The sequence below is a fragment of the Gastrolobium bilobum genome, unplaced genomic scaffold, assembly GCF_033153095.1.
Source record: "Gastrolobium bilobum isolate Gb01-03AN ecotype WA unplaced genomic scaffold, APGP_CSIRO_Gbil_v1 utg10336, whole genome shotgun sequence".
Taxonomy (NCBI): Eukaryota; Viridiplantae; Streptophyta; class Magnoliopsida; order Fabales; family Fabaceae; genus Gastrolobium; species Gastrolobium bilobum.
The window spans coordinates 251,887-258,076 of NW_026896974.1; the positions used below are offsets into that span (position 1 = coordinate 251,887).

General features: G+C 41.5%; 1 protein-coding gene across 1 annotated transcript; it reads right to left on the minus strand.

The window, feature by feature from the left end:
- Positions 1-284: 284 nt before the first annotated feature.
- LOC133303143 (uncharacterized) lies at positions 285-2,890 on the minus strand. Its single transcript, XM_061503021.1, has 4 exons — positions 1,863-2,890; positions 1,583-1,718; positions 532-1,495; positions 285-319 (listed from the first exon to the last, which is right to left on the minus strand). The coding sequence occupies exons 1-4, from the start codon at positions 2,888-2,890 to the stop codon at positions 285-287; spliced, it is 2,163 nt and encodes a 720-aa protein (XP_061359005.1).
- Positions 2,891-6,190: the final 3,300 nt, after the last annotated feature.

A 6,190-nucleotide genomic window follows, 5' to 3' on the forward strand; every position in this document is an offset into this window, starting at 1 on the left:
TCACAGTGACTCCCGACTTTTTAGGGACCACCTGAACAGGACTCACCCACTGGCTATCAGAGATGGGGTAAATCATGCCAGCTTGCAAGAGTTTTGTTACTTCCTTCTTCACCACATCTAGAATCAGTGGGTTCAAACGCCTTTGGGGTTGTCTCACTGGTTTAGCTCCTTCAAGTAGAATACGGTGCATGCATGTCGAAGGACTAATACCAATAATGTCAGCCATTGTCCACCCAATTGCCCTCTTATTTTCCTTCAGCAAGGTTAACAGTTTATCCTCCTGCTCAGGTAGAAGGTTCTTTGCCACAATGACTGGTAGCTGCTCATTCTCTTCAAGAAATGCATATTTCAAGTGGTCGGGCAGAACCTTCAACTCCAATTTCGGAGGCTGCTCAATGGATGGAAGAGGTGTAGTTGGTGGTGCAAATTCTGCAGAAAACAAGTCAGCAGCAATGCCTGTAAACAAATTCTCAGAAACAGGATTAGGATCATCAATAATATCAGCAGGCAATTCAGAAAATGCAGATTCACACTCATAATCAGAATCATCAATCAGTGCATCATTGAAACCAGAAAGATGAGATGCTATTTCATCACATACAATGCACTCTCGACTATCACCACAACCACAGAAATCAGAATCAAAATCAGTAGAAAACTCAGCAAGGAATTTAGCAGAAACATCCTCAACAGCGTCATCTATCACATCAATGCAGAAGACAGAATGCTCTTCCCTAGGATGTTTCATGGCATCAAATATATTAAAATGCACAATGCTATCACCAAATTCCATGGAAAGAGTACCAGAATGAACATCTATCTTGGTCCTAGCTGTCCTCATGAAAGGCCTACCAAGTATGATTGGGGATCTATTAGTAGCAGTCTCACTCCCCATTTCTAAAATGTAGAAATCAGCAGGAAAAATCAGATTATTAACTCTGACTAATACATCCTCAATCAAACCAGATGGGTGAATACTACTCCTATTAGCTAACGTAACCACAATACCAGTGGCACGCAAAGGACCAAGACCAAGAGACTTAAACACAGATGCAGGCATAACATTGATGGAAGCTCCTAAGTCTAGCATGCAATCATGAAAAATAGAATTGCCAATCACGCAAGGGATAGTAAATGTCCCTGGATCTTGACACTTTTTAGGCATGGGCTGGATGAGTGCCGATACATTCTGACTCAGGTTAACCTGCTCATCTCCCTTCAGTCTCCTCTTGTTGGTGCACAGCTCCTTTAGAAACTTGGCATATCGCGGAATCTGCTGTATTGCATCCAAAAGAGGGATGTTCACCTCAACTTTCCGGAAGGTGTCAAGTATCTCTTTATCTTGAACCTTTGCTGACTGCTTCTTTGACTGAGTGGCTCTCTGAGGAAATGGCAAAGGGATATGGACATCCGATGTATTAGTGCTCTGCTTCTTGTAGCTAGTGTCACCTTCATTGGATGTCTCAGCAGCAGTGTGGGTTGGCTCCTCCATTTGCTTTCCAGACCGCAAAGTAATAGCACTCACATTTCCGCTTCCTTTTGGATTTGGAACTGTTTGGGATGGAAGGGAGCTGCCACTTGCATGTTGATTTTGATTTATTGACGTTGCAAGCTGGCCAATCTGTGTTTGCAGATTCTGAATGGAAGACTCAGTCCTCTGCTGGAACTGCTGATTGCCACTGGCCATCTGTTTCATTAAGTCCTCCAAAGAAGGACCACTGCCACTGTTTTGCTGCTGCACTGGTGGTTGTTCTTGCAACTGTTGGGGAGCAGGTTGCTGGAAGTTTTGTCTCTGCTGTGGAATGAACTGCTGCTTCTGCTGGTATGGAAAATTTTGTTGACTCTGATATGGAACATTTTGCTGATTCTGGTTCCATCTGAGGTTGGGATGATTCTTCCAGCCAGGATTGTAAGTGTTGGAGAATGGATTATTTTGTTGCTGCTGCTGCTGGTACTGTGGCTTTCCAGGAAAAACTGCAGCAACAGACTGATCATCTTGGAAACCGCTGTCTTGATGAAAGGAAGGACAGGCATCCGTGGGGTGAGAAGGATCACAGCAGATGCCACACAAGTTGCTTATCTGTTGAGCAGAAGGTTGCACAGTCTGTGTCACTGCCAACTGCCTCACCATTGATGTCAGCTCATCAAGTCTGTTCTCCATTCTCTGGTTATCTGTGCTTGATGCTCCTGTTGCTGCTACTGTTGGATTTTGCATTGGAGGAGTTTGCACTTGGAAGATTGCACTGCTGTTGGCTCTAGTGCCAAATTGTTGAGCATTAGCAGCTATCTCAGCAATCAGCTCCTTGGCTTCATTAGGTGTTTTATTGCTCAGGACTCCTCCACTAGCTGCATCCAGAAGGTTCCTATCCATAGGCAGCATCCCTTCATAGAAGTAAACAAGCAGGAGATTGTCTGGAATTTGATGGTGTGGGCAGCTTGAACAAAGCCTTTTAAATCGCTCCCAATACTCATGCATGTTCTCCCCATTAGCTTGCCTTATGCCACTGATCTCCTTTCTGATTGAAGTGGCCCTGGATGAAGGGAAGAATTTCTCCAGAAACAATCTGGCCATGTCATTCCAGCTTACAATGGAGGAAGCTGGCAGGTAGTACAACCAGTCCTTAGCTCCACTGTCCAAAGAGAAAGGGAAAGCACGCAGCTTGATTTGTTCCTCATCCACCCCTGTTGGCTTCATAGTGCTGCAGACTATGTGAAATTCCTTCAGATGTTTGTGGGGATCCTCACCTGCAAGACCATGAAACTTGGGCAGCAAGTGTATTAGTCCAGACTTAAGCTCAAAAGGTACAACAGGATTAGTATAACGAATACACAAGGGCTGCTCATTATCAACATTAGGAGTAGCCAATTGCTTAAGTGTTCTATCACCCATGATTTCAGAATCAAATAAATGACCAAACGAATAAACACTATGTAAAGGACTCGAATAAACAGACTCTGAGTCTAAGGTATGCTCAGGAACAACTCTACTGTAAGTCAACCTACGAGCTCTACTAGCAGCATGCAATGATCTCTCTATCTCAGGGTCATATGCATATAAATCATCAACACTGGTATTACTCCTAGTCATGCATCATAGGCAACGCATACAGCAGTAAAATCACAAAACGTAAGATAAGACACAAATTTTTTTATTTTTTTATTTGAATTTTTTTTGAATTTTTTTTTCAGAAACGAAAATTAAAGAAAAAGAAGGTGAAGATGATCAAGAATCAGAAAACGATTTAGACCGATGCAATTTCCCCGGCAACAGCGCCAAATTTGACACGAGTTGTCGAACTCGCGCAAATTAAAAATTAATTCTTTAGGGTTCAGAAAATTTTGTAGTAAAGTGCAAACCCTAAGTCGTCTCTCAAGGAAATTGTTTGGGTAAAAATCGCTTACGATGACAGAAAATAAAAGGGGGTTTTGGATTTTGATTCAATAATTAAAAAGGCAGAATGTAAAATTGTATGTAAAATTCGTAATTAAAAATAACCAACCTAAGGTTTGGGTTCCATGGACGTCTTTCCTCGGATAAGAGGATATCAGAATCGTGATTGATTTGTCAATCGAATCAGAATCCTTATTTCCAATTGACAACCCTCTCTAAGCGATCGCTTAGCATTTGATCAAAGACGATGCTTCTACTCATACAATCGCAGAGTATGAGCCCGCTTGATTTAAGGTCATAGGGTCAATCAACCTAATCATCAAATCTGATGATTAATCCTTTCCATAATCGCAATCGCGAACCTCAGATTGAATATCCACGATCGCACGATATCAATCTGAGTTTGGAAGGAAAACGAAACTGATTTAAAATAAAGCGCAGACCCTCAAGACTAATCCATGGAATCCGTCACCCTTAGGTTGATTAAAAAGTTCTTAGCCTCGCATGGCTAAGGTAAACATAATTGAAATAAAAAGATGAAGAAGAAGAAAAAGATGAAGAACGCAATTGAATAAAAACTCAGAGAGAACTTCTCTGTTGTAAAAACTGACTGCCGAAGGGTTTCCTAGAGTCTCCCTTAAATAGCCGTCACGCAAGACGGCTAGGGCACTTCAGCCAAAACATAAAATAAAAGCTAAATAAAAAATAAAACAATAAAATAAAACATGGCCTTGGGCCCTAAACACATTGGGTCCTAATGTGAATTACAAGTCCAAACGTCAAAATAAAATTCCAACAAAACATGTCATCTTGAAATTTTCGACCATCTTCCCGTCCGAATTGGGCTTCAGTAGCTGAAATAGCGATTGTAGCCCTATCTGTTAGCTGCAAATAGCAACAAGACCGGAGTCAATCGAACATCTGTAGAGTGAGATATGGTCAAAATACAAAAGTAGCGTAAATCTGGAAAATTATGACGAAAATCAATTAAACCCAACTAAAATCTAGAATAGTGAATTGACCTAAAAGACCTTTATTTAATTCAAATAAATCATAAAAGTACCAACCAAGAGTAATAAATAAGTGTAACAAAATATGAGTTATCACGGGCCTCTTGCCCGCAGCTCCAACGCCACAGGTACATCCCGAAATAAATGCCCCGAGACGGGGTGAGATATACGAATATATCTCAGTAACCCAGAGGTTCTAGAGAAAACTCCGCCCAATGATTCACTTCGATGCATATCAATAGTATAAAACAACCACTTTCAAAACGGGATAAAGCAAGGGATTTAGAGAAACTGGGGAATATCGGGATACAAAATACGACGATGCGGGATGGTAGCTACCAATACCACGCACGCCCTGGGCATATATAAGCCTACGGGTATCATCCAAGGTGTGTTCCAAGAACCACAACCATGATGCCCAAACCAACCATAACACCCGAGACATTCCTAGTGTGCTCCTATCCGGATCACACACCACGACCCTAGGTCAACTGGAACTCCCTCTCGGAGACCTATCCAGTGGAAGTCCGAAATTGCCCGAAGGCTAAAACTGTCTACTGGCTAGAGACTCGGTACATAAGTACCCACTGTGATAATGCATGCATGCTCATGTTGTTCTACACTACTCATATACACTTCCTACCGTTGCCATCAACTGGCAAGGTGGAACAGAAAAGGGAAACAAGCCCCAGTACCAAGAGGTTACCTTAAATAGTTTTCTCACTTAGCTCCGCAGTAGCTTAAGTTCCAAGTCTGCTACTGAACAGAACGCCTACACATAGGACGTTCCCACTTACTCAAGTTCACAAAATGCATGCCAATTCTCAATTTCACATGCATAATACAATCACTTATCTCCATCCACTTGGTCTAGGACCAAGGGCAATTCACTCTTTCACTGTTCAGGATTCAAGTCGACGTACGACAACCTATACAACCATGTACAGCCGTCAGTAGGGGTGTAAATGGGCTGGGCTGGGCTGGGCTTTGGCCATCTTGGCCCAAGCCTACGTAAAAAAAAATTCAGCCTATCTGGGCTACTGGCCTATTAAAGGCTTTATTTGTAGGTCAAGCCCGGCCTATTTTCAAAAATAAGAAAGCCTGACATGGCCTACAGGCCTTGTAGGCCTCCCACTATATATACTAGGCAAAAAAAATAATTGTATAGAGCAAAGAAAGTTCCATTCATGCATACACTAGTACTTCTCATAAGAAAAAAATGATAAACAAGAAAGAGTCAACATAATATCTCAACTCTAGAATGTATATCATAGAGGAATAGAGTCAAAGAAATGGGAAAAATAAGAAAAATACAATTGCTGGATGCTGAAATAACGTCTACAAGAGAATGTCATTCATCTAAAAATCTTTAAACCACCATCAAGACAAGGGAAAGAAGAGTATTATTGAAAGATCTTCATCAGTAACATCATAATCCAGCAAGGTACCCATTGCTCCATGGTATTAAGCTGCAACAACATGTAAAATTTGGAGACATTAGACAAGTTTTCCTTTCATAAAATAAAATAGCACAAAAAGTAAGAGATATTGATATTTGGTACTTTGTGTCTTTGTCACATAAAATAAATATTATTTTATTATTTTAATAAATTAAATAGGCCAGCCTACAAGGCTGTAGGCCGGGCTTGACAAAATTGGCCTATGGCCTATTTATTAAAAAAACTTTTTATAAGCCTAAGCCTACTCTACTTTTCTGAAAGGCCGGGCTTGGGCTGGGCTCAACGTAGGTCGGGCCGTAGGTTGGGCTGGGCCAGCCTGGCCCATTTAC